The sequence below is a fragment of the Falco rusticolus genome, chromosome Z, assembly GCF_015220075.1.
Source record: "Falco rusticolus isolate bFalRus1 chromosome Z, bFalRus1.pri, whole genome shotgun sequence".
Lineage (NCBI taxonomy): Eukaryota > Metazoa > Chordata > Aves > Falconiformes > Falconidae > Falco > Falco rusticolus.
The window spans coordinates 1,200,134-1,226,873 of record NC_051210.1 but is presented as its reverse complement, the minus strand read 5'-3'; the positions used below and the strand labels follow the sequence as shown (position 1 = coordinate 1,226,873).

Here is a 26,740-nt window from a genome sequence, read left to right as displayed (position 1 = left end):
GTATTGGGTAGTGTTTTATTACACAAGGTATTTATACAGAGATGTACAGAGGTGCCTTTCTGTCAGAATGGCAGCTGTATTTACCATCAGTTGCCACCATCATCAGCAAGATCACTTTCTGCCAAACTGAGGCAACGGTGGTGGCACTTTGATGTCTTGTCCTCTTTCCAGTTTCTTCTCACAGTCAACTAGATAATTGACCCCATCAATGACAATCTGGACTAGCTCCACCTACAACAACAAGAAGATAATAACAGGAATAAAAGCTTCAGCTAATGCTGGGAATAGAGGAAGGGAAAACTGGCTCATACTGCAACAACAGCAGGTAAAGCTGAAGGAGGGCCACAGAACAGAGATCGCACACCCTGTGGCACAGGGAATGTGGGTCACGTTGGTCAAGTGGAAACCCATAGTAATTCCTTTCTCCTGTTTGCCCTGAGTTTGGATTGCTAGCAACAAAATTTTTCAAATAAGCCCCTTAAGTTATTTCCATCAAATCCTGCCTCTACTTGTACGCCTATAGGAACAAAGAAAACAAAAAAAAATGTTTGGGCCTGAGTTGAGAGACCTATTTCAAATGTGACCATCATGAGGGTGCAGGATCCCCCCCAGATGCTTGCTGAGAAGTAATGCCTGGCATAGCCAGGGGTGCGTGTGCATTGTGATCCCCACAGTCAGCATCCAAGGGTGAAGGAGAGGCGCAAGGAGAGGGAGACAGGGGCTCAGTGCCTTGATTCATACTGTCCCTGAGTCCTGCTGGAGACATGGGGTTGGAGTCCTTATCAGGGCTGGGACTGGGAGGGTGGTAAGACTACCCGTTTGGCCACAGCCAGTAAGACTGCCTGAGAAAGCTTGTCAAACCAGTCTTGTTCTTCTTCACAGACATGGGTCAAGACCATGTGTTCCCCCACAGACGACCATGAACACTGCTGTGATGATTCGTCAGCAGGCAAAGACATCCTGCTCATTCTGCTAGCATGCTAGCTCTGCTGAGGTGGTTTAGCCAAGCCCCGGACCCACATCTCTGGGGCAGAGGCACTCAACTCAATCTGGCTCTACGTCATTCATCACTTGTTTGTTTTCAGCTGTTGATTTACACTGGCAGGGGTGGGATGAGCTCCAGGCTCAGAGCAGCACCAAAATTTCCAATTCCATATGGCAGAGGGTTGTGGTGTCTTTGTAACCTTTTTCAAAGTTGCTGAAGATTACAAGGTGCCATGTCCCCAACAGACTTTCTCCACAGGTGGTGACATGCAAGGACCACAGGCCCGTGGCATTGTTAGCCAGCAAGCTATAGCACTGATTTTTCTTAATCTTTGTGAAATGGTTTATTAGCAACCTTCAATGACTGGCTTGTTAAAACCAAATGCAAAGACTAAATCCCATTGTCCCTTTATTGTGACAGTTGCTCATTTTCAAGGGATTTGTTTTTACTATAAAGCATTTCAGTGGCTTAGCAGTTTATTTTATTGCTTTTTACAGGCTAGCTGTGTTGGGAAATCAGAGATCTGAATTTGCAGCCTCCAGGAGAAAAGGAATTTCATATTAAGTTTTCATTGACCAGTAAATGAAACAAAGCAAAAATACAAACAATTTTATCTTGCACCTTTGGGAACATAATTCAGTTCTGCAAACACATTTACCACATAATGGAATTTATTTTATTATGTACTGAAAAAAAATATGTCTTATAATAAAACATTTCTATCCCCTTGAGTTTGTCTTGTCTTATTTAGATTTCAAAAATCTTCAAGATAAGGATTGGATCTTATCTATTGGGTTAATCCTTTGAATCCTTGCTGCATGAGGCATCGCTGACTTCAGTGGAAGCCTTCATATAAGCAAAAATTTGTAGGCTTAGGCCATCTGTCAGCAGAACTCATACTAATTAATCATGCCCTGTAATCCTTTTGTATTATTAGTGTTAGCATAAAGCACACATGATGATGCTTCAGGTATTAGTAGATGTCTTTGTGACATACTCTTGTGAATAATACGGCTTAATAGTTTTTCACTCTTACTTATTTTGATCTAGATCCAAAGAAACTTAGCTGCCTACATCAAACTCCAAAATATAAAATTTCCAAACCCCTGTCCATATGCCCCTTGGCTTTGAAGACATTCAAGGGCATGTCTGAATAAGAAAGCATGGAAAACCTGACTTGGCTTTGTCCCAGTGGCAGAAAACCCAAGGGAAGTGAGGAAGGGAAGCCAGCTGGCTGGCTGTGGACCAGATTGAATCTAGTTGTAACCCAGGTGCATTATCTGAGCTTTATATTTGTGTTACGAAAACCTACCCAGAGTCAGGCTGAACTCAAGTGTTGGGCTGCAACACCAGGACCAAACCACATTCGTGTCTGAGCTGCCAGAGCTTCTCAGTGCTGTGCTGTTCTGGATAGACACACCTTGGCAGCATGTTTTTTCTTTGCAATCAAGTTTGAACTTGGGGCAGCAAAATCCCAGGGTAATTAAAATTCTGCTCCTGGGCAAGCAGGCAGCCCTTCAAAACCTGACATGCACAAGCAGGTGGCATGTGAGCCCAAATCACGTATTGCAGTGCTAGTGGAGAAAAAGTGTCCTCAGGAGACATCCGTCCCACCAGGGCCTGCCCGGCGGACCATAGCTGAGAGGTTACAGCACTCACCTGGGGGGTGAAAGAAATGTTTGGCAGAAGGTTTGAACCAATGTTCCCTATCTACTGGCAGAGTGCTTGAATCACTGGACGTAAAGGGTCTAAATGTAACTTTTTGTCTCGTAATTGTTTGACGTGGCAAGGGTGAACACAGCCCTGGTGTTGGTGAGGAGAGGGAAGCTGCAGCAGTGTCACAGACGTACAGCCCATGACCTGGAGTAAGGTTTTGGCTCAGGAATTGAGAAGGCCGGTGGAAAGAGGCTGCGACTCTTTGACACAGCTATTTCTCCTCCATGCTCCAGTAGATTTGCTCTTAGGACCTGTTCTGCTTTAATATGTTTTCATATTTTTAAATATGAAATTGGAATGAAGTCTGCAACCTGACTCTCCCAGGAGAGTGCAGCACCACCAGGCTGTAGGGTCATTTCCACTCTCTGGCACAACAAATGCTCATTCAAACTGAGATAGCTTCAAAGAAAATGCCTGAGACAAACCCATCTCATCATAGCCTACAGCCCAGCTGGGAGGGCTCAGAGCTGACAGTTAAATCTTTGTCCAGATTTAAACCTAGCTTTCCCACGTCCTCTGTTCAGTGCCACATAGGACACGTGAAGACGGTACCAACACCTCCTCCCCGGTTACTTTGGAGTGAAAGTGCATGACCATACTAAAAGGAACACGACACCCTAAACCAGTCTTGCTTTCTGTGCCTGATTCCATGGGTGGGTTAGGACTTGATCCCTGCTTCTTTCCCCAGCATTTTGCAGCAGGTACAGCAGGTATCACCCTATGTGTAGTAGCTAGCTCAGTGCCCACAGTACAACTTATAAACATCTCACGTCCAGCCCTGCAGAGACTGCCAGACACCAGTCTCGTAGCTGGGCACTCCAGCAGGCAGGCCAGTCCAAGAGTTTGTGCTGTGATGCTGAGAAACATCATCCTGAGAGGGATGTCTGTTACCAAAGCCAAACCTCTCCAGCACCTGCATGCTCTCAGCGAAGATCCTCAGCTCGCGGTGCAAGCAATCCACATTTATGGAACTTGCTCATGGTTGGTTTTCTTCACGGCCGTAAGAGGAATATTTGTCAAGCACTTCATGCAGGTTGATAATTTGTCTTTGACTAAACATTTCCATTGGACCAAAGCCATCAGGAGTAAAAACTGCCATGGCTCTACTGAGGTCAGCAGAGTGAACCCAGCCAAAGGGAAACTGTCTCAGATCAATACAGATCTGAGCTAAAAAAGAAAAAAAAACCAAAAAGGAACAGGTTACCTCTGAACGACCCATGCGGTCCAGGTTGGAGATATCATACACATCTGCTACAGCTGCAGTGTCCACTCCACCAGTGCCACGCTTTTGCAGACGCAGGTTCTCCAGGATTTTTGGAAACCTGGGGTCCTATCAGAAGAAACAGGCTTGAGCTTGCTGGTCTTTATCCTGCATATTGTGCTGAATTGTTGCAATGCTATTAACCATGACTTAATAGCATCTCCAGAAAGACAGGCAGAGCAGGACAGTTTTCTCAGTCTTTGGATTACAGCCTATCTTGGAGGCTGTCTGTAGAATCAATTAATTTCCATAACAAATACAATAATTTGCAGAATGAAAGTGTGCTCACTTAGTTGTGCTTTATCCCTGGGACCTTGTTACACAGCATGCTAGTGCAGCCACTGTAAGCTGTCATTTCTCATTTGTTCCTTTATAAATTACAAGAGCTGACTTATGTTACTTGTCTTTTAAATGACTTATGTACCTTGCTAAGCCTGGGCAGCTTAACATGGACTCCGGCACGTAAACCAGTTCCCAGGTTGGAAGGACAGGTCAGGACATAGCCGAGACGCTCATTCCACATGAACTCCCAGCCCCGTTCTTTAATTAATCTTTCTACCTATGATGGGGAAAAAAAGCCAGAAAGCAAAAAGGAAAAGGCAGCATACAAATGTCGTATTTTAAGATGTCTGCTTATAGCTGAGATTTTTTTCACCATGGATCTATGTTGATGAACTTCACTAACACCAGCAAAGTTGCATAAATTTATACCTGAGTACAGTCTGGGTTAGATCTGGTGCAAATGTTTGCACTTATCAAGTACCAAGATCCCCAGTGCATATTACAAGGATTTCTTCATCATTTTCTCATGATCACTAGCTTGCAGACTCTTTGTCACTTTATCACAAAGCTCCCTGTCATGGTGGTTTGGTTCAGCCTTAGCCCATGAAGCCAGATCTTCACATAAGAATTATGGCTTTTGCCATGCGTTTCTAACCTTGGCATTTTTGGAACAAATTTGCAACCCGCAAGCCAGAAGGACTCAAGTGCTATGAAGCAAACAACAAGAGCTGAAGCTGTGTTTTGAGTAGTTTTCAAGGCGATGCCATGACTCTTGGAGGAGGACACCTGACTTCTAAATGCCTAGTATTAACAGCCACGCTTCCATTATAAGGAGACAACATAGCTTGTATATTATGATTTTCATTAGTAGATCTCTGATCGGATTAGAAAGGAGTGAAATAATTATCCGCAGAAAAATCACAAGGGCCTATCGACCTTTGAATAGGATGGTACTCTGTTCACACATACACTTAGTGGACTTACTTCTGTGATCCAAATACAGCCTCAATTCAGTTCTCCTCCAGAGCAGTATCAGACAGATAAACTAGCTCATAATCATAAGACCTCTACAAATCTGCTAATATAGGTGAATACTTCCATTCTGCAGAAGGATAGAGAGTAAAGGACTCTCCTAACATCATTTCTGTAGTGTGTGAGGACAGCAGAACTGATGGTGGGAAACATGTCCTGCCTCAGACACCCGCCCTGGTTGCAGTTCCCCAAGCTGCCTGGCCGCTTCCCGTGGCCAGGTCCCTAGGTCCACCTCTGTTGAATGTGAGCTAAGCGCAGGAGCAGAGGCAAAGCTGGGGACAGCATCTGCAAGCCATGTCATTGGGGTCATGGTATATGGGTATACCTGGGAAGCCTAACAGGTCCCAGTTAACCACCACAGTGCCAAAGAACTATACATTAAGTACTTTTGTTATGCTGTGCTCCCAAACCCACCACATACTCAAACTTCCCTATGGATACTCTGAACTTTCTCTGCTTCGACAATCAAAAGATTGTAGTTCCCTGCTGTCCCTGCTTGGCCTTGGTTTTTTTTCAGCTGAGGGCTGTGAGGTGACATGGAAGGGGTGCACAGCTATATTAGCTCTACACTTGCTGGGGATTTTCTGAGACAGGGATGTCTCTAGAAAGCCAGAGAAGCTGTTTTGCCGAGGTGACTTGAATAAAACAAGTGGTCCAAAGCTGGCCCAATATGCATCTCCATACCCAGGAAGAGTAATGTGTGTGATGGAGGTAAGTGCTGTTCCCCCACCGTTCAGATGAAGTAAGTGTGCCAAGGATCCCAATGAGGAGAAATACTTGTTTTATGCAGCCTGAATATTCTTAGAGTCTTGGAGACAGTTTCAAGCCCATTTCAACCTTCCCTAGCTTAACTTCTAGGCTTTCCTGTACTATGGCAATCCATCCAGGAATCATGTGGACAAGAGTAGTGGAGAATAGTGTTGGCCACATCACCTCTTCCACTGCACCTTGTTAGGTTATATCAAAGGCTGCACCAGGACTTATGCAAAGTGTTTGACACTGTCCCACATGACATCCTTGCCTCTAAATTGGAGACACATGGATTTGGCAGGTGGACCACTCGGTGGACGAGGACTTGGCTGAATGGTTACACTTGAAGAGTTGCAACCAGTGGCTTGATGTCCAAGTGGAGACCAGTGATGAGTGGTGTACCTCAGGGGTCAGTACTGGGACCATCTCTGTGGGCGACACTCGCAGTGGGATCGAGCGCACCCTCGGCAGGTTTGCTGACACCACCAAGCTGCGTGGTGGTGGTCGACAGGCTGGAGGGAAGGGATGCTGTCCCGAGGGAGCTGGGCAGGCTGGAGAGCTGGGCCTGTGCGAACCTCATGAGGTTCAACCAGGCCGAGTGCCAGGTCCTGCACGTGGGTCGGGGCAATCCCAAGCACAAACACAGGCTGGGCGGACAGCGGATTCAGAGCAGCCCTGAGGAGAAGGACTTGTGGGCGCTGGTGGGCAAGCTCAGCATGACCCAGCAACGTGGCTCGCAGCCCAGAGAGCCGGCTGTACCCCGGGCTCTGCGTCACCCGCAGCCTGGCCAGCAGGCGGGGGAGGGGGCTCTGCCCCTCTGCTCCGCTGTGGTGAGACCCCCCGGCAGCGCTGCGCCCAGCCCCGGCGCCCTCGGCACAGGACAGTCACGGACCTGCTGGAGCGGGTCCAGAGCCGGGCCACGAAGATGGTCAGGGGGCTGGAGCACCTCTCCCGTCAGGACAGGCTGGGAGGGCTGGGCTTGTCCGGCCTGGGGAAGAGAAGGCTCCGGGGAGACCTTCTGGTGGGCTCCTGATCCATAAAGGGGGCTTACGAGAAAGGTGGAGAGAGATGTTTTACCAGGGCCTGTAGTGACAGGACGAGGGGCGACGGTTTGAGACTGGAAGAGGGTGGGTTTAGGTAAGATACTGGGAAGGAATTCTGTACGGTGAGGGTGGTGAGATGGCCCAGGCTGCCCGGAGCAGCTGTGGGTGCCCCGTCCCTGGGGGGGCTCAAGGCCAGGCTGGACGGGGCTGGGGGCAGCCTGGGCTGGGGGGAGGGGGTGGGGTGGGGGTCGGTGGGACTAGATGACCTTTAAAGGTCACCTCCAACCCAAACCATTCTGTGATTCTGTGACATTGCCTGTGGGACACAATCTATGTTAAAGCGTTTTTTTCTATACCAGAGCAGTACACAGGGCCGCACTGGGCCCACAGCCAGCCTGAGTCATACCTGGACTGTCTAGACAAAACTGTTCTAACCTCCACACCATCTCATGAAGGTTTCCATATCTTTGTGAATAGCTAGACTGGAATAAAATCCTGGAACTCTGGCTGTCAGTTCTTAGTATTTTAATCACAAAATCCCATATCTCCCTAGAAGTGGCAGTGAGCGAAGGTGCCCTAAGCCCTGAGTCCTGTGCACAACCTCAGCAGCATCCACTCTGCTCCCAGCGTCAGGGATGAGATTCATGAGTCTGGGCCAAATAAATTCTTCATTCAAGCAAATCAAGCAATTCAAATTAAATGCTCGATTTCTGAATTCCCACAGCCCACAGGCACAAAATGGCAAAAAGGGACATATCTTTAGTCAGCCTGTGCTTAGTATTTTAATGAAAAAGCTGCAAAGACATTTTATTTATTTTTCTCTACAACTCAGCTAGCAATTTGCCCACGTTTCCTTCTTTTAACTGCGTTAGTGTGGGTTGCTATGTGGACTGGTGTTACTTCATTTTGTTGCTCCTGGAGATGCCAATTCAGTATGAACCACAGTGAGCACTGCTGACAACAGCCCAACAACAAACAAACAGGAATAATAAACTCATGGAGATACTACCTCTTTTAAACCACGGCAAAATCTTTCAAACACCCGTTTCATGTTGCCACCCTTCTCCATGGAGATCACCCTGGTGTGGTCCTCCTCATTAATCCAGATGAGAAATGTCTTGTCATGGTTATGCCTGGTTGAGAGGGGGAAAAAAAAGAAAAAAAAATATCTTCAAAAAGACAAGCCTTGAAAAAGAATTCTCAGTATCCTTAGTTTTATCACAATCTTTCAGGGTTGTGGAGAGGCTAAGCATGGCAAAATAACATTGTTCCGTGGAGTTAGGGATCTGAGGTGCTTTCACAGCTGGTTCCCCCGTGCCAATGGTATTATACGCATTATATGGGTTTCTCGAGCACAGTGAGAAGAGCAGTTTTTCTGATCACATCATGCTGCCACAGTACTAAGTGAGGAAAGATGTGTTGTCCTCTAGCATGAGCACAGCTGGAAGGTGCAGCAAAGGGGGAAACCAAGCTCTGCATCCTTTGTCACAAGGGATGGTTTTGGTTGTGCACCTAGTAAAAGAACCTAACATTTACAGGCTACGGGGGGCCAAGCACTATGTCCGTATGTAATTGTATTCTCCCCTAAACCAAATCCCAGTGCTCTCTATTGCTCTGTAGCACTGCATTGCCACATCAGTCAAGTTACATGTCCGAGGACAGCAGCTGCACGTTGCTTCTGGACAGTGCGTTACTGATGCTGGCTTGTCAGTTAAGATAAAAATGCCTGAAGATACTCACTCTTGCTTCAAACGGATCACTTGTGTCTAGGTTTATTAAGTGCTAGGTCAAAGCTGAGGCCATTTTTGCTGTCTTTTTCTCCACTTTCTGTCTTCTACTACAACCTTTCTATAGCACATAGAAGGTGATGGATGGGATTGGACTCATTTGTACAAACAGTGGAATATTACCAGGTTTGAAACACATTACATTTGAAAGTTTGAGTTCACTGAGAGCCTGCCTGACTTTCAGCTGATCTTTTACTGCGCCTCCTGGTTTTGGCACTTGGAGGTTGCCAGTGTAGCGCTGAGCAGGTGTAAACATCCTGTGCCCTGACATTATGTTCACCTGAGCTCTGGTTACCTCTTCAGTACCGTACAAATGTTCAAGGGGGGGGGGGGTCCAGATAGTCTGGGGTTGGCCTAACTCAGCTCCCCCTTTAATTAACAAGGTCTTCCCATTGTTTTAAGGAACGTGGAGGGAGGCCATGCTGAGTGCATTTAAACTGTGCCATTGCTACTGGTGAGGTCAGTGGGAATAGTTCTGCAGCCTGTAACAAGGACAGGATTGCAATCATTATAAGGAAAATAATTTCCAGAATGCGTACTCTTTCTGACAACAATTTCTTGCAAGATAAAGGCAGATTTTCCAATTGTGGCTTACTGAAATACTTTCCAGTTGTGCTAATTCTTTTCCAGTCTGCCTGATATCATATGTCAAGCCAAAAACCGGGTCTGTTTTAATCAGATCCCTGGATAGTAATCATATTGCTGGTACTTCTCCTCTTTGTTTGTAGACACAATGAATGGGAAGCCTCAGCTTCTCCTCTTCCTCAGATGTAGGTGGGGACTAGGGAACTAATCTGAAGCTTGGTGAAATAAAAAAAAATCCTCACGGATTTCCAGCAGGTCATCAGTTTTCACAGTGCCTGCTCCCCGACAGAAATGGCGTTATCCCCTGGCAGTAATACTGGCTATGCTTCTGAACATGAGCCAGTATTGTCAGACATTGCTTGGAGAACACCTGGAGTTTTTTTCCACATAAAGTCCATCCTCTCTGAAAATGCTGAGCTTGCCTAGGGCAAGGAGAAAGTCTAGGTCGTTCCTTAGAATGATTTTAGCCTAAGTATTCAGAACTGAAGCATCTGGTAACACCTGGAAATATACCAGGATGGATGCAGATGCTATGCACTGTACAGCTGCCCCCATCCTCTGCTAGCAGGTGTGTGCACTGATCTCAGAGCTGTTATCCCTTTCTTTCCACAGAAATTACCACATTTGGGCACAAAATAGGCCAAGTGTGTTGTAAAAGTAGAAACAGACCTAGAACAAAATAGGAAATCCAACTTCTGTATCTCCTTTTAGCCCAATTCATTTTGAAAGAAAGTGTTACTTTCAGCTCTGGGAATTAAAGTAACACTCTGCCTCTTGACAGTAAGGAGAGGGACATGAATTAGCAATGCAGTGTCCTGCAGCTGGCCGATGGTTCCTAGCTGACAGCGTGGCTACCATCTGGTGCTAGAGCTGCTTTTGTAACCTCAGCTCTGCCCACTGCATGGTGACTCACGGGCTCTTTCCCAAATCAAACATTTATCTAGGAAAAGAAAAAATGGAGCTAAAAACCTAAGGAAGGAGCCACGCCTGTGATGCTGTGTTGTGTGAATGATAGTGATGATGGTTTCTTGAATATAAAGGTCTTACCCATTCTGTTGTTCATTACTGGATTTGGGGTTTTGTTTTTAAATTAAGCAAGGAAGCAATCTTTTTCTTCAAAGCAAACTCAACATGCTGTGAGTATAGGGACAGAATGGCTGCAAGGTTAGGACAAGCAAGGAGGTTTGAAACACAATCGTTAAAACACAACACAAGCTTCTGCATGTCACACAACATACCAGATTCCTCTGGCATCTGGCCAGTCACGTGCCATCCCAGCACATGTTAGCAAGGGGGACACTGGCTTATCAAAGAGAAAATGATCCTGGACACCGAAATGGGGCCAAAGGGAGAGAGAGAGAGAAAAGAGAACAAAATTCAGGTTTATTCAAGGAAGCAGTATAACACTGTCTAATACATTTTATGTGAAGACAATCAATGTACAAGTAAATCACACAGTACAGCTTGTGAAATCTGGTTCCTTCTTCTGAAAACTAAAATCACTTTACCCAGGTGATTTTCTTGAGCCTTACAGATTCTCAGTGGCACTGGTAATATGACTGCGTTTTGCCAAAAACATTTTTCAAATGTAGGGAGGAATAGGAATTGGGGACCTAGTATCACATCCACACACCAATGGGTACTCGGGAGGGACCTGACTGCTAACACTAGAGATATTTTCTACATACAGACGTATTTCTGTAGGGTAGGAGAAGGCAATGAATTCTTAAAGACTGGGAAAAAAAGAAAAAATGCTAGTTCTGAAAAGCTGTTTCTCCAGCACAGAGATTTAGCAGTTTATTCTGAGCATGAAGTCAAGGTAGGAATTAAATCAGTGCTGAGTTTGACCTTTTGGAATCATAGACTTGTTCTGTTCCTTAACAGAGATGCTATTTCTGATTTAATAAATGTAGCACTTGCTGTGCCACCAACTTGCCACATTCCAGATCATTTAGATTTGTTTTTTAACTGAGACGATTTTTTTCCCCAAAGCAAATAACCGTTTGATTTTCATGTGTATGCTGACAATTTATTAGTTCTTAATTCCTCAAACACTGTCATATCAAATGTTGTGTGGAGGGGTTTGTTGTGTGTGTGGTGTTTTTTTTTAATCCAGACTTTAAATGAGAATAGTGAGACAAGCTATCCAGAATAAATATGACATGGTAGACAATTTGATATGCTTTATTTCTTTTTTTCCTTTAGTGGAGAATTCTAGTTTTTCATCTTTGAATACCCTCTGATGGACATGATGCAGCCAGAACCCCAATCATGCAGAAGGAAGAGGTATAGAGTTCTCTTTGCTCATCACAGGGACACAACACTTCCTTCCTCAGCTTACTCCACTAGACACTTTTACTTGAAAGAAAAGTATGACACTTTTTGCCAGAAAACAGGTGAGCACCATTAGTTTACCTTACGTGCATATGCCCCGGTTCTGCAAAATACCAAATGCCCTCTGTGCTGAATGCCATTCAGCTAGCACTGATTTGGCCTCACCGAGATCGAATAGTGCTTATTAAAGCTGCAGAACGCCTGATACCAGAGGTTCAAGTTCCTAAAGTACTGGAGGATGTAAGCAATGGTACAAGTTAAAGATGGAAGCAGTGACAACATTCAATGCCTTGATTTCTCTAAGTTTGAATTACCATAAAACAAACAAAACAAGGCAAAATGCTTGTGAAATGGTGAAGCCTATTCCACTTCTCAAAGGATTTGGCCTTAAACCATGAAGGAATTATATTCTCCACACTCCTGTTTTGACCTCTGATTTCTGAGGAGCTCTCTCCTGCTGAAAAAGGCAAGGAAATAAAACCTAAAATAGGTCATCAACATCTTGTCAATAAACACATTACCAAGGACATTCAATTAAAAAAGTTACTGACCTTACATAAATTCTTAACTCCTGGTTAATCCAGACTGTGACACCTAGTTTCAGGGCTATAAATAGTTAGGTTACTTCATCAGCTCCCTTTTGGTTGATGTTATGGATTAATATGCCATGAATAAAGCTAACAGGGTACAGCCATTCCTTTGGGTATTTAAAATGCACATTCAAGGTCTGTTTGACATGTCACATGCTGCGAAAAAATCCATGATGAAAATCCTTGTGTTTCCATCTGTATGACTATGAAAACTCTCGTTATGGGCCTGATCCTTCAAGTCCTTAAACATAGTTACAGGACTGGAAAAAGGTCACCTGGGTGCGATCAGCTACAGCCATTTTGGGGAAATTAGTATTAGTGTAGTTCTGACATGAAGAAATCACAGCCAAAGCCCCCCACCCCAGCAGTCTAGAACACAGATAATAGGGAATGCTTATCTCAGTGTAGTACGTTTAGTTAGAATGGTCGTTAATCTAGAAAATATCAAGCTTTGCTCAAGGGAATGAGCAAAAAAAAAAATTGTTATTTGTCCAAAGATGTGGCAGCAGCTAGGTACATTGGATTTGACACAGACCTTGCTATCTGGAATACAACTCCACATTTCAGACCTGCACAGTTATGTACTTTGGCAAAATACAGACCCTGGATGATTTTCCATTACATTAAAAATATTGGCAGGCCATTAACTGCTGTGTTCATGCTGCGATTATCCTGCTCAGCTACACAGGAAAGAAAGCATGTAACCCAAAGAAAGATGAAGATTAAGATAAATGAGAGTAAATGAAGGTGATGTCAGCACTGGGCTATACTTACATCAATAAGCTGCTGCTGATCCCTCTCGGACATACTGGTCAAGCTGTAGTACTTGCCAGAGAGGTCTCCTTTCAGCCCAGCGAGTGCGGTGACCACGACATTCTCTACCTCTCTTCGCTCTGCCCTGGTGCAGGCAGGAGGAAGGCTGAGGCCCCGGATGCTGCGGCCGGTCCGCACCCGTGATGAGAGGACGTAGCGCTCATCGAACTGACCATGGGTGATCTGAAGGAAGAGTGATTTATTCGTTCACACACATCTCCCTGTCTTGTAGCACACCATCAAAAAACCCAAATCCCACCGTACAAAAAGACAGGCATCGTCCTGCTCAGGCGTGATGACCTCTCCATGAGATCACGTATACTTGGAATACCAAGAGCCCCTCAGAGTTTCAGATGCCAAGAGTTTTTATAGGAACAGCGTGTTTCTTGGACTGAATGAATGTGGCAGAGTTAGTGTTTCACGGTCATGAAATACGAAGGAAGATGCATGGCTTTTGGAAACATCAATATGGGGCAGGGGGCCAGGTAAGGAAGATCCTTCAAAAGATGAAAGCCCCAAAAGATGCTAAACCACAGTGTAGCTGAACTATGAAGGAAATATTAAGCAGCAGGTAACATTTGATCACATGTATGTGGGTGTATTGGAGACAACTCCTGCTTTCGTTCCAACCCTTAGACACATGGTTATCTGTAAGCTCGTGAACAGACCCATGGTGCCAAGTGAGACTGTGGCCCAAATGCTCAGTACACTTGGGACTGGTCCCCCTGCCAGGAACAAGGCAGCGATGCAGCTGTCTTCCTGATAGGGCCATGAGTGCCATCCCACTTTCCTTAACCCTAAAATTAGCATCTTTGGAGTTGGATCATGAAAAAGAAAAGTTTTTTGCATATTGCATACAATATCATTGTATGTATATGATATAGTATCATATGTATTGTATTGTATTGATATTGATATTGTATTGCTATTGTATTGATATTGCTATTGCATACAATACCATCACTGTAAGCAGCAGCCCTGAGTCTTTATTGTCTCATTATTTTATGTCAGTCCTACCTTGGATGCATCCAGGTCCGTGTGATGCTTCATTGTCCGTGGATCATAGCCATTATGTCTTGCTTTAATGACAGGGTCAAAAATGTCAGCAAACACCTACGGAGTCAAGAGAATCTAGAAAGAGTCTGCAGCATCATAGAATGCTTCAGTGCACAAGCTTCAGCCACAAAAAAGCTCCCTTGGCACAGGCTCCTGGGTGACGGATGTGAAGGGAGCTTTGCAAACGCAGATGGGGTACATATGAAAGGAGGGGCCGCTTTTGACCTAGGCAGTGCTCTGTAGCGGTTGCTTGTCTTCACAACAGAAAGAAGGTGCAATTGCACCTTACTTAGGTGACAAGTTTACTCTAGTTACCACAGACAGGTACTGGATGTGGTGGCAAGGCAACCAGATTAGGTTTCAGGAGGTATTACCAACCAGAACACACACTGAGTCCCACAGCAGCTTACCTCTTGGGTTTAGGTCATGCAGGAATGTCACGCAGAAATACCCTATGTCTTCACTGCCGTGGGATACTAGTCTTTGTTAGACCCACTTGGCTCAGGTGTGTCAACACTGATCACAAGCACACCTTCGTGCAGATGAGGAGCAGTGGCAGTGGCACATCTAAGTAAGTAAGCTGAACCACAGGAGCTGGTAGTCCAGAATGCCAGATGTCCCAGTCCATCCTTAGCATCCCAGTGTTTGGGATGCTGTTAGGAGACTGTATAATAATAGGTACTGTTGTAGGTAGACTGAAGGAAGCAGACCGCAGAGGTCAATAAAAAGAAGGATTTTCTTTTCTTTACCCCTTCTCCTTATTCCAGAGTTAAATAACCCTGTCCATGCTGATGCTGTCTGTCTTCGGTTTTCGTCATGATCCAAAAACCATCGCTTAATGATATCTGGCACTTCGCAGAACACATTTTTGTTTCACTTCTGCCTCTGCTGTTCCACAATGAAATTTCCACATGACCTTTGTGTGTATCAGGGTTGCATGGTTTTACCATAAACTGAGTTTAGTCATAGGAAGGAGGGCAGCTGCTGGAGCCAGGTAGCAGCTGCTCCCAGGCAGGTCTATTTTATTCACTTCAGTTGCAGCAGAGCGGGCATCTGTAGTAACGCCTCGTGTTCATACATTTCCTAATGTGGAAGAGTAGGGAAACCACCATCTTTATGCACGTGGCCTGCCCCTTATGTATTCCTTGGGATACAATTTATCTTAGGAAGACATACCCTACTGGGAATCTGTCTTCGTCTAATAAGCTCTTGTCTACAATACTATGAAAACCGAACCAGATATGACAGTATTGTGGAAACGTCTTACCTCATAGGATTCTTCATCACCTGCAACCATGCCCACAGTTTTAATGAAAGGGTGGCCAGGGTTGTCAACCCCGGTTTGGATACACTGGTCCAGGGTGTAGCCGTTGGAGGTCACCTTGTCCCTTAGCCGGGAGTAAATGGCCGGTGTGAGGCACTCAGCCATGCAGTTGTTATGTTTGCGGAGATCAGGGTAGTCTGCACTGAAGAGAAGAAGAATCCCAAGCAATTAATGTGGCAACTTTGAAAAGTAATCCGTGACAGTTTATGAAGCTATGAAAGGGATCGTGAGGTACAGAGTATACAGCACGGCTTAAAAGTATAATTAGTTCCCGGGTGATATGTTGCATTGAATTTTGGGAAGGGAGGAAGATTCAGCTCACTGAAAGTGCCCCACGTTACGCAGCGGTGGTCCACCGCACCGACAGGCAATTGCAGCTTTCTGCTGTTTGGGACCATCAGGAAAATGGATCCCAGTGAGCTCTGAAAGTGTACTAAGGCCCACTAAATCTCTTCTGAGATGCTTTTATTCAAAAATAAAAGAGCTCTAATGTTGTTTTGTTTAAATGTTACAGATCTGCTAGTAAGTTGGAACTAATTAACTTTGATTTTATAAAATCATTTTAATAGAAATATAGAGGAATAAGAAATATATTTTAATGAAACTAGTAGTTGCACAACAAAAGCTGCTATGAAATCCTCTGTACAGCCCTGCAGCAAGGCCAAAAGCATAGGTCAGAATCACCTAGTAGGAATGATTAGAACGTAGATAACAGACTTAAGATTCAAGATGATTGAAGATAATTGGATACAGTATTTACAGGTAGACTGGAAGAATGCATTGAAATGTCAGAATGTAGAATTAATGGGAACTGGGGAGAGTCGACTGGAACAGCTTGTAGTTACCCGCCAAGAAACCGTGAACTTTAGTAGCAGGTAATTCCGGCAGGAGGAGATCGTGACCACCGACTCACATACCACCTACCCAAATCGTACCCCAGACCCATTTCTAGACTTTTCTAACCTTTACTGCACAGAATCAGATTTGGGAGGAGGGTATGTTAATGATTTTCGGGAAATATTATGATTATGGATGAATATTTAATGAATATGGATGAATAAGTTCTATATATGGTGTATGATTTTGAAGCTTGGTGTGCGCTGATCGTGAGAGGACTCACTCACGCACCCGGCCGTCAATAAAGAAGTGTCTGCTTATCTGCATCCCATTGGTGTTGGTAAGTTCTTCATTCCGAGATCTCGGTAACATAAGTAGGAAGGGAATTCAGTTTAGCTGAAGAAGTTCTCTGTAATTCTGAGCCCTGCTGCTCTCACAGCTTCACGGACTTCAGTGGGACTGTCTGACCTATGTCAGCTGGGAAACTCGTTCTTCTACAGTATCTGAGTTTGCTTTGATGTCATTATTATTTACAGAAAGTTGCATGGTGTACTAAGCTAGGGAAAATAAAGATGTTATGTTTTAGCAAGGCATTTTTGCAGCTGAGTCAGACCACATCTACCTTTTACTGAAAACGACTTACCTATGCACAACTCTGTTATTTCTATAAGAATATATTTTAACTAGGATAATATTTAGTACTGGGGAGGGAGGGGGGTTGGAATAAAAGAAAAGATCTGTCAGAACCTGATGCATATTGTTTTACACAAGTATAGCCAGCAAAGTCAATCTACAAAGGTCTATAATTAATTTCTAATCATCGGCCAACCAGTTTTTAGCAGAATTAGGATTATTTCAAGTACAGCAGTTATATGGAAGATTTCTTCACTAGTTGCATAACGAACATATTTTCCCATTTCCTAACAGTACAGTCCATACAATCAGCCAGTCCGACAGGTTGAGCTGAAAAGCGTTTGACAGTTGATGGGATAAAGTAAGGACTAATGTAGTGCTTCGCCTAAAATGTGAAACATTTCTTAGGCTTGTCCTTGTTGGCAATATTGTGGGGTTGGGTTTTTTTGAGTGTTGAAACTGTCTCACATTGCTGCCTTCTGGTCTTGAAGGACATTGTTGGTGCTATCTAAAAATGGGGTTATCAATAAAGGGTGCTGTTTCTCAGGTCACCCAGCCCATGGACAGACACACAGATGGCGTGGCCATATGACAGCTCTGCGGCTTTATAGGGATCTTCTTCCTCCAAAGAGTTAAACATTGCTCCTAGCCCAGTTAACAGGCTCTGTGCTCAGCTGACTGCCTAACCCGCACTCCTTACCTTGGAGGAAAAAGTTTCCGTTTTTCCTGCACAGCAGCCTTCACATTTTGCTGGTTGAGGAGGTACCCGGTGGTTAGCACCCCTGTGCCCGCGGCTGCAAAAAGTGCTGTGGTTGCACGGCCAGCCAGGAGACGACAGAAGGTGCTAGCCATTCCTCTGGAAGGATACAATGTCTGGAAGAGAAGACAGCCCAACGTCAACCCATATGTCCTCATGCAGTGCAAATGACAAGTAAACCCTCATTTTAAATGGTAGCCCTGTAATAGAAGAAATTTATTTTTATTATTGATTTGCACTTATGAGTATATTCAGGAAAATGATTAGTATTTACACATACTATTTCTATACGTGTGTTTTTTTCTGTTTAGTTCTACTGGGATTATGTCTGGAGTACAGGAGATCTTTGAGTCTATGAAAGAAAATGGCATGTTCTGTGAAAGTCTGAAGAAGGCAATGAAAATTTTTTTTCCAAGAACCACAACTTGACTAGTATTGCCAGCCACTGACCTCAGGAAGGTATAACCCCTGTTTAAATAAAGGACACAAATTCCGACTTGTGTCATTGACGGAAGCTTATTCTTAAAACTGGAGTCTGGTAAATCATCTTTTGGAAATGGGCATGGAAGATTTGCAAGAAAACATGACCTTTTTCCCAGGATATGCTGCTTCTGTTATTTTTTTCAAAGTTGTAAAAAAAATTAATTATTTACACAATCTCTTTTCCATTCTTTCAGAGGTGAAACTAACCACTCAAAGCATTTGGTTTTATTTTCAGTGAACAACGTATTCTAATTTCCAATAAATTCTATGTACATCTGGGTTAGTTAGCCCCAAACCATGTACTTCTTCAAATTTTACACTACTGTCTAAAGACAAATGCAATGTTGCATCTGTGTCTTCTCACTCAGTGAAAAGATCTTCCCATCTGCTTGCAGTTTTATGTCACAAAGCAGGCTTTAGTCACATATGTGAGATGAGAAACACAGATTTGTTTCAAGTTGAGAATCATTTGTTTCATGTCCTGTATCTTGTTTAAACGATTTCGTCCCTGAAGTTTGTTACTCTGTCTTCTCCATGCCTTTGAAATTTAATATACATTATCTGATTTCCCTTTCAGAGAAAGGTGCTGACTGACTGAGAGAAATGTCACTATTTTTTACTGAAAGAATTCCCCTTAAACAGAAGTGGGGAGAGACCACACTGGGAGGGCATTTTTTTGCCCCCATTAGGAGTGCATTGCAATTTCCTCAGCTATTCCAGCTCCTCAAGAATCAGTTGCACAGCACTAGGGTATAATGAAATGTGTACTGACACTGGGCTGGGACAGGAGGCAGATCATCAGCCATAGCCTTGTCTTATCTCTGGGGGTGTTTCCCCTCCACCTATGAATTCATTTAGGTGAGAATTGCAGGGCAGGCTCTCCGTGACTGCAACAGGATTTCTCCCTCCTGAAATACAGTGGGAGAATATTTGACTGTAAATCAAAACCAAATATGAGGTTTGTGATGGAGGTTTCTGTGCTGCTTTCTTTTCTGTGTATCTACCAGGTGGTCCTTGTGCCTTTTCACAGTATAGCATCCCCATCCTACACTATGGAAATATTTGCTTATGACTAATCTGCACAGAACTATTATTGTCATACTAAAGTGTCTAGAAACTATTCATGTATTTTCACAGCAGCTCTATGTATTTGTAGTTCCACAGATGCCATCTTTACTGCAAGGACTTGACTAGCAGTCAAAATCCTGTCCCGGGAGCTAGAAACCATATCAGAATAACCCGGCAGACAAAGATATTCAGTGACCCCAGGCACTCATCAGCATTTCCACCAGCTTGGATTTTTTGGGAGCTTCTGAATCCTAAGTCACTTTAAGGGACAAATCTAGTCTGTACAACTGATTAAATTAGAGGAATATGCAGCATGCATTTAGAAAGAAGTGTGAGGGACAAGGGTATAATAATTATGATGCTTCGGAAGTAACCAGAGCCATGCACCTATGGACCACGGCGTGTACCACAGCCCAACATGTAAAGCTAACAGCCTCAGACAGGTCATTATATATAGCCATGTCATGTATCTGCCGGCAAGGCTGCACTTTGTTGTTTGCTGTTCTCACATAACCCCGGCTCCTTGTACTAACGCAGTGTGAGGGGAAAGTCCCATCCTTCATAGCAGCAGCTATTGATTGACTGCCTGCATATTCTGCCTTCGAGCCGTTTCCAGTGATCAAGGACGCACAATGGATAGAAGCAAATTTCCAGCCAGAAGGTTCCTCTTTGGATCAGCTTGATGTTGTGGTCTGGGACTGGAAGGTAAGCACAGCGCGCTCCTTGCTAGGCATTTGCCTTAATTTCTTCTGGAGGAGCTGAGAAGCACATGGGGGCTCTGCGAGGGTGGAGGATGCTAGCAGCTGCTCTCTGTGATTTCTCTGGGAGACAAACCCGTGCTCACTGAAGCTGTTAAGAGCTGAAGGTTGTTTAGCTGTTGATTCAGTGCTTCCTGTATCCTTTGCTTTGCCCTTGCAACAGCTATTGGATAAGCGAGCTCCTGATCCTGAGAGCAGCTGAGCAGAGCAAACCTTGGGCAGGACGTAGGTGTGCAAACGGTACCCTGGGTGTCTGCGGGTAGCGGGGCATCCTTGACTTTCAGGCTGAACTACACTGTGTGTCTGAGGTATACGCTTGTAACAGAAATCAAAGCCTGTGAACAGAAGGAGAAATAGACCACCTGGAAAAAGAAATGGATGAACCCCGGGGCAAAAAGAACCAGTTGGAAGAAGGACAGATATTTCCTTGGTAACAGTGAAGGCTTTGTGCCACGGCTGATCTGGGAAATAGAGGCATGTAGTACCTTACTTCTACTGAATGAGTATGAATAGCCCTGATACAAGAACTATTTAATTTAAAGAAATACTTATAATGAAAGCAAGGGGTCAAAAGAATTGGAAAAACAGGATGTTAAGAAACCCTTGCAAGTAGTTCAGGACATGGCCTTGGCAGAAGGAGCAGACTCCGTGAATGATTCAAGCTGGGGCACAACAAGATAAGCTGGAAACCCAAATGGTTAATGGTACTAAACAGAAAATTACTTTAACTATGTGTGAACTATCTCAATCAGCATAGCAAAAGATCCACTCTCGAGCAAAGGGAGCGCCCAAATAACAAAGCCCCCTTTCCACAGAACATGGGGGTGAAAAAAAAGAACACTGTACCTTTAAGTAAAGCCAAGGCTCATAAGAACCAGTAAGAATTGTGACTAAATGTAATTGTAAACAGTTGTTCCAAGTGTATAAACTGTTTTAGGGCCTTAAGAGAGGGGCTAGCTTTGTGGATGTACCACCGAGCACCCAGCTCTGCGCAGAGGTGTGATGAACAAGTATCTGGGCTCCGTGTGTGAGTCGGCTGTTGCACGCAGGGCGAAGCACCCAGATTTGGGATGACACCCCCTCCTTACTCTTGCTGATGTCTGTCTTTGACTGGACGTGCAATGTCAGGCTCTGATACCTAAAGCAGGCCCTCTCAGCATGGACAGTTTCATTGCTCCTCCTGCTTGTCCAGGCAGCATCGGCAGTCTTCTCAACCTTTCAGGGTCTATACATTAAATGCATCTGTACCTTTGGGACAGGACGACTGACTTTTGGACACCTGATCAGAGGCAGATTTTATGCTTATAAAATGTTTTTCCTCTTCGAGTTTTAATAAAGTCCTGTAACACAAGTATTTTTCTTGTTGGCAATGTTATCTTCTATTGTGGCTGTATGCCTTGTCCCCCAGAACATTCTTGGCTGTTGGATCACAGAAAAGGTTTCCCTTACGCAAAGGCAAGCTCTACTTTACCTGACAGATGCTTCTCGAACAGCTCTAAGAAGCGCCCAACACTGGAGATGCCACAGGTTGCACAGGTTAACTACCTAAATAAATAAATAAATAAAAATAATAAAAAAAAACCCCTCAGAGTAAGAAGGCTTTTTAAAAAAAAACCCAAACGTCCATCTGTATAACTACACATCTCTTCTTACAATCGAAGCCCAGCACACCTCATTCAAATATTTTCTTCCCCAGACTTTGCAGTTCTATAAGCAGAAGTTCAGTTTCTGTCTTTACTGGTAAGTGCTTCAGCTTTTTAAACCCCATTGCTTCTGCAGAAAAACTGACTGCTGAGAAGGCGACCTGACAAGCATCAATCATAGCATCATGCAGCTGCTGCCTGCAGGAACTGGGAGATGACAGCTGGCATGATCTTCTGCTCCTTACCTTTTGACTGCAGCATGGCATTGCCATTGCAGGGACCATCATTTGTGACTGTTAAATGCAAAGAAAGGGTCTACAGGAACATGTAAGAATTTCTTATGAGAAGACAAACATCCTCTGGACTGCTGTGGGAAGGCGACTGTAATCCTTTTTGTCAAAATGATGTAACTCCTGATTCAGTAAAAGCCTCTTGCCACAAGAGTGGGCTGTAGTTCTGAATGTCAATGCTTATAATAATGCAGCAGAAACTGAGTCCGTGTCATGCCTTCTACCGATAGTCCACATACAGCCGAAATAGCACAAACAGACTTGCACAAAAACCTGGTGTACAAGTTCAGCAAAAAAAGTTTTTCCATAATGACAGTACATAATGAATAAAATTTATTTGACAGGAAAAAAAGATGGGTTTGTTTTGGTTTTCGTTTTTTTTCCATCTAAAAATAGCGCGGTTTCCAAGTAATGCATTGCTTCAAGATAAACGTTAAAACAAGATCCATTCTGAAAGAGTCTGAATGGAATGGTCTCAAACTAAAAAAATTCTCCTCAGAGCTATTTGCCAAATCTGACCTCAAATCGTTAACAGAGTCAAGCTGGTTTTTTCCCCACAGAAAATATCGTCCTGCCCTAACAATAAGTTTGCACTATCACCACCTCTGTGGATTCTGAGAAAAGTAATTACCCCAGCCAAAGGTGTCATTAAAGGCATAAGGTTTTTCTAAGAACACTTTATCAGAAATATCATGTCATGGTTCAGGTTTCACTGCAGGCTATTATTAGGCTTCCACTGTAAAAAATTCACTTCCATCAGAGAAATTTAACCACTGCACAGCCTAAAAAACGAAAGTGCACACTTCTTTTTTGTAGGACCTTCCCAAGGGTCTTCCTTTGTGCTCATGATGATAGAAAATAATGCCTATAGTGCTACCATAGTGCAGCTGGGAAGGGGAAAGAGTAATTTTTCAAGATCAGAAAAGCTTTTGCGATTATCAGTTTTAACCCTTGAAAGGGAATCAAGCCCTTGCCTGTGCTGATCAGGTGTGCTGGAAGGAAAACACCTGCATTAGGCCTTTTTCTGTCTCTAGAGTACGGTCTGGAGAAGGTGAAGGAGATCCAAGGGTTAGCCAACCTGAGTTAAAAAAATAAATAAAGCTCTTATCTTATTTCTGGCCTATGTTTGTTTGTTTGTCTTTACTTTGAATCATTGACCTTTGTTGCTACTTTTATAATTTCTACTCCTTATTTGTTCCACATGTAGCTGCTTAATAACTAGCTCTTTTTGATGTCTCTCCATCAGTATTTTATCATATTTTCAAATGTATTCATCGTTCTCTGGCTCTACCCTGAACTCTTCCCATCTTCTTTCATCCTCAGCATCCTCCTGATACCAGAAAAGTCCTTTTGTCCCACTCATGGTCGTACCAGGTCCTCAGCATGGAAGCAGCAGAACTTCTCTCTGCTAAATAGCATATGCATTCAGAGACCATATCAGCCCTTTGGGACCACAGTGGCTCACTAGAAGTGCATCCTGTGGTCACGTCCTGGGGGTCACACAGTTCCCTGAACCATGGGCAGGAAGCTCCTCAGCATGGCCTGGGGAGCTTCCTGATCGTGTCAGTTAGGGAACGATTTCTGATGCGGGCATAGATACACTCCCAAGTAAGATTATGCGATGAGGTTGTCTGCAATAGCAGGAATCTGGTTAACTGAAGACTCTATCAGTCCCACAAATTTTTTACTATTACTTTCACTTTCCCTTTAACTTGGAATGCTTCCTAATAAGCAGGGGGGTTTTCCCCTCTGTTGTGGGATTCTGAATGTACTGATAAAGTTTTCCTAAATGGCTCCCAATTGTCATTTATGGTTTTCTACTTAAATTCCTTTTCGCTGCGAAGTCGTTTATTAACCACACCAACATTGCGGAATTTTCAAGTTCTTTCAGTGTACCTCAAGCTTCATGTGAATTTGGACTTAAGTAACACGTAAACCAGAATTAGCTGCATCTAAACCTGCATGGATTTTTAGTTCTGTACTTGCACTACCACTTGGAGAAAGCAAGAGTACTATTGAACAGGAGAGAAGACACACAGAGCAGCTGGCTCACAAACAGTTGCTGCATAACCTCCATGCACCAGGCTCCCTCCTACACTGAGCAGCTTTGATTAATTCATTACAAGTCATCTTGAGGATCAATATCTGTCGTGGTTAATTGTGAGGGAGTAATTGCAACACTGACTTAAAGCAACAGCCGCAGGGCTGTACAGCACGTAGCATTAAGTGTCTGCAAAAACACGGTTTCTTCATTCCCATTCTGTCACCATGTCAGCACCATAAAGGGAGAACAAACTGAGAGTCAGGTTTGCATTGCCTTTTCCAAAGTATTCCCATACACCGTGATGAGTTATGGCCAGTGAATCAGCAAAACGAGTCTGAAAGGTCATGATCTTAGAGGTTATAGCCTCTATTTCTCCTCTCCCTGCCCCCTCCCAGACCTGCTCAGCTACCTGTAACCAGCCTTCAGGACATTAATATCTGCCAGGAGTGTATTTTGGTTTGAGAACTGTGTCTTAATATATCTGCCACTACCATGCACAGAAGGTGCAGACAAAAGCCAGCAGCAAGATTTAACAAAAGTCCGCTGCAAATCTGTTGCTGGCTGAGAAAAGCCCAAAGGATGGCAAGTATCGTTTAAGGTGGAGGGGCTGTTTATAACCACACTTTGAACCCTGGGATGAAAAAAATTGGAGAATGCCTATCTCAGGGCCTTAAGCCAGTTCTCCCTCTTATTCATGATGCAACCAGATTAAGGCCTCTATTAAAGCTGAAGGTTCTCTGCAGAAGAAATACGGGTTTTGTACAGCAGGTCCCTCACCACTACTAAAAAGATCCTTCTTTCAAATCAACGACTTAAGAAAATTCTGACACAGCAAAACTTCCCTTGCTGCTCTGGCCACTGGCTGCACAGGGTCCCCAGGACATTTGACTCACAGCTACCCCCATGCTTGGACTGCCTAGGCTTTGTCCCATTGCACATGAAGATACTGTAATCTGCACATATGTGACGCTGCTGCATCCCTCCTGGGAACTTCAGAGGCGAGTGAAGCATCAGCAACGCACGATCCACCTCTTGACTCTTCAAAGAAATTGTGAACTTTACTTTTTAATTTTTTTATTTTTTTAATATTAAAAAGAATGATGCTTTTGCTATCAATTCTTTACTTTCTTGAACTTCTCTTAAAGCGGAAGTTGTCAGCTCCATTTTCCTCTTAAAGTATTTGATTGCAAGTATTGGTTATCCTATATCTTGGACTAGGCAGCATACGTACTTTTAGCCAAGGAGGGAAGGAAGGTACAAGGGTTACAATGACATTTCTAGAAATAGAACTAGATTAAATATTTGAACTGTGTCATGGGTGATATTAATTGCTACAGCATGTGATCCTGGGTGACATTTTAGAGGAATGGCAGTCATAGCTAAAGTTCACATGGGCTTATAATCACACACAACGTATACGCACATCTTAAACTGTTAAGCCATTTTGCTAATGGCATCGCTGCAGTGAGCTGAACTTTCACACAGTGGAGGAAGAAGGACGCTGGTCTTTTATATTTGAGAAGTAATTCCTCTGAGTCCTTTAGCTTGAGCTAAAGCCTACAGATGCCAGTGGAAAATTTTCCCTGCCCATCTATGGAAGTTGCTGGCAGCTTAGAAACATCTGCAATAAATGTCATAAGGGACTACATGCATGAGAGACCATTTTTAGATGCCCAGCAAACAGTTTACATTGCTCCTGGTTTGCTGTATCACACTACAGGTTCAGAGGATAAAGATATCAATTAAAACACTAAATCTCATGAAGCAATACTGGTGGTTTTATCCCGTTTCTCATAGTTCACCTTGAGCAACACTCGAACTTTTTTGGCTAGTCAGTGTTTCAGATACAGTCTCCAGAGTGCAGAAACAATGCCAGTGCAGATATTGTCCTAACTGTGCCTTAATCACAGCATGGAATATCTCTATGGAAAACCAACTACTTATGAGTTTCTTTCTCCTTGTAATGCCAGAGGTCAGTGAATGGTTACAAAAATCTAATAATTTGGAAAAAAAAATTATCCAAACTAAGAATCTATGAATAGATTCATACAAACAGATAAGACATGGAAAAGAATGCAACTCTTCATATATCAGACAACTACAGCTTAGTAACGACATGATTTTTGATTTCTGTTAGCTGAAGGTCTGGCTGGTCAGACCTGACCTGGTGAGACTTCAGGAGCTCAAATTTTCCTGCCGAAGCCCAACCCAGGTGCAGGGAGTGCTTGCCCTTCTGAATCAATCCAGTGCTATTTTACAGTACAAACCCCTCACCTCCATGATGCAGAGAGCTACAATCAAAATCACAAAAAACTTACTGAACTTGTTACACATCTGCAAAGGGATTTATCTTCCCCTTACTTAAACTGTTACTGAAGGGTCAGCATCTGAAGCAGCTGCACAGTGGGCTGACACATTTCTTCCTGCACCAGGTAATATGCGAATCAATAAATTATAGCCAAATTACACCACATCCTGTGGTGCTTTGAATTCATTTTTAATAACCCTCATATTTGAAATGCTACCGTTTGGGCTAGAAAAGCAATATAGGTAGTTAAACTGACCTTGAAGCTGAAGGTAGAGACGTCCTGCTGCCTGCAGCGTGCCCAGAGTGTAAAGGGAGCAATGAGTTGGTGTGCTGACAGGAGCACAGGTAATATGAGAGGGGG

General features: G+C 43.8%; 1 protein-coding gene across 1 annotated transcript; it reads right to left on the bottom strand.

Annotated features, from left to right (window-relative positions):
* CKMT2 (creatine kinase, mitochondrial 2) lies at nucleotides 1-26,740 on the bottom strand. Its single transcript, XM_037374573.1, has 11 exons — nucleotides 26,636-26,740; nucleotides 21,566-21,639; nucleotides 17,729-17,901; nucleotides 15,502-15,700; nucleotides 14,196-14,291; nucleotides 13,140-13,361; nucleotides 10,680-10,765; nucleotides 8,079-8,202; nucleotides 4,387-4,521; nucleotides 3,906-4,031; nucleotides 1-231 (listed from the first exon to the last, which is right to left on the bottom strand). The coding sequence occupies exons 3-11, from the start codon at nucleotides 17,878-17,880 to the stop codon at nucleotides 112-114; spliced, it is 1,260 nt and encodes a 419-aa protein (XP_037230470.1). The 5' UTR covers nucleotides 17,881-17,901; nucleotides 21,566-21,639; nucleotides 26,636-26,740; the 3' UTR covers nucleotides 1-111.

Bases quoted from the DNA above. Each gene is read 5' to 3' on its own strand.
- CKMT2 (XM_037374573.1), bottom strand. From the start codon at position 17,880: ATGGCTAGCACCTTCTGTCGTCTCCTGGCTGGCCGTGCAACCACAGCA. The intron at 15,701-17,728 runs GTAAGGAGTGCG...TCTTCTCTTCAG, and splicing joins CGGAAACTTTTTCCTCCAAG to TGCAGACTACCCTGATCTCC. The intron at 10,766-13,139 runs GTAAGTATAGCC...TTCGGTGTCCAG, and splicing joins ATCAGCAGCAGCTTATTGAT to GATCATTTTCTCTTTGATAA.